Source organism: Anneissia japonica, unplaced genomic scaffold (genome assembly GCF_011630105.1).
Source record: "Anneissia japonica isolate Jap-2015-1 unplaced genomic scaffold, ASM1163010v1 scaffold287848_len282238_cov107, whole genome shotgun sequence".
Taxonomy (NCBI): domain Eukaryota; kingdom Metazoa; phylum Echinodermata; class Crinoidea; order Comatulida; family Comatulidae; genus Anneissia; species Anneissia japonica.
Window position 1 is genome coordinate 44,601 of NW_022701964.1, and position 1,817 is coordinate 46,417.

At 39.5% G+C, this 1,817-nt stretch overlaps 1 protein-coding gene across 1 annotated transcript; it reads right to left on the reverse strand.

The window, feature by feature from the left end:
- Positions 1–696: 696 nt before the first annotated feature.
- Positions 697–1,773, reverse strand: LOC117103762. Its single transcript, XM_033244376.1, has one exon. The coding sequence runs from the start codon at positions 1,771–1,773 to the stop codon at positions 697–699; it is 1,077 nt and encodes a 358-aa protein (XP_033100267.1).
- Between the last annotated feature and the right edge of the window lie 44 nt (positions 1,774–1,817).

Consider the following 1,817-nt stretch of genomic DNA (forward strand, 5'->3'; position numbering starts at 1 on the left):
ATCTTGATGTAACCAATGCATGTACAAGTTTTGATGTAGCATCTTCATTTAAAGTGGACATTTTCAAATTTTGTAATCCGAAATGCCTTGCCCAAAATTTACTGTAGGCTTACTTTGTGATAAGCCACCTAATTTTCTAACCACTACCTACTGAAAAAAAAGCTAACCTGGCCAACCGGAAACACTTTATATTGTGCGTGCCAATAGATGTGTATAAGAGACAGGAATTTAGGTGTCCCAGAGACAAAACGAGCAGCAATGTTCATCATTAGCTGCAGCTTTCTAATTGATGTTAATGGTATTCCGTAAAGGACTCCATTACAATAATCCAATCTTGATGTAACCAATGCATGTACAAGTTTTGACGTAGCATCTTCATTTAAAAAACGCCTAACTGCCTTGATGTTGCGGAGATAGAAGGATACTACTCTGCATGTGTTTGTAATATGTCTAATCATGGATAGTGTGGAGTCAAACGTTACACCGATATGTCGCACCTCAGAAGGTAGAATGATGTAAGTGTCTCCCACGCGGATGTTTTCAATGATGGGTACATTTAGAAGGTGTTTAGGCTTTATATACAGCACTTCTGTCTTGTCTGTATTGCAGCAAAGCATATTGATAGACAGCCATCTATGAACATCATCAATACAACCTTCTAAGTTGCGAACTGTCTCTGCGGCAGCCTCCAGACTATTAAAAAGATGTGTACAATTGCGTGTCGTCGGCATAAATGAGATATTTAATACTGTGTTTCTGAATGATGTCACCAAGAGGACGTACGTAAATAAGGAACAAAATGGGCCCCAAGGTAGAACCTTGAGGAACACCAAAATTCACTGGGACTGGAACTGAAATGGCTGACTCCACTCTAACAGACTGTTGTCTAGATTTTTTGTCAGAGTTGAACCATGTTAATACTGTACCAGAAATCCCTAAAGCTGAAAGTCGATCAATGAGGATACTGTGATCGATGGTATCAAACGCGGCGGACAAATTGAGGTACACTGATAATGTACAGTATCCGTTGTCAAGGGCCTGCAAAATATCATTATTAACTTTCATTACAGCAGATTCCGTACTGTGTGATTTTCTAAAGGCTGACTGGTAAGAATAAAATAAATTATTGGAATTTAAAAACTTAACCAATCTTAAGTCAGGAAAAATGCCGGAGGATAGGGACGAATTGACAAGAGAACGAAATAATGAGACAGCACAATTGAGTTGACGAACAATCTTGGTAGGGAAAGGATCCAAATCACAAAATTTCGGTGCCATACATATAAGAAGTTTTGCAACCGTGTCTTCACTGACTGTCTCAAAGCTTTCAAGTTTGGTGATATGACATGAGGGATGAGATGCGGCCGTGAAAGATGAAACTTTAGATTTGATAGAGATACTCTGACGCAGACGTTTGATTTTATCAACGAAAAATGTGTTAAAGTCAGTAGCCAACTGAAGCTTACTGGATGATGGTGGTAAATTTTCCACGGTTGTCCTACCAAGTAGCTTGTTGGCAAGTTTGAACAGAGCTCTCTGATCATGTCCACATCCGTCGATCTTAGACTGGAGGTAAGAAACCCGAGTATCTTCAAGCGTACGGTGGTAAATTTTGCATTGAATCTTATACTCGGCGAAATCACAATTATCTTGAGATTTCAGCCATTTCCGCTCAGCTTTACGTCTTGCTTGTTTAGCTATCCTACAATTTGGTGAACCAAGCAGGGGATGCATGATTTGAAACGGTCTTACATTTTCATGGTGCCAGTTCATCTCTAAGTAAGGTAAGTGTATTGTTGTACTGGGTTATTGCGTTG

Bases quoted from the DNA above. Each gene is read 5' to 3' on its own strand.
- LOC117103762 (XM_033244376.1), bottom strand. From the start codon at position 1,773: ATGAACTGGCACCATGAAAATGTAAGACCGTTTCAAATCATGCATCCC.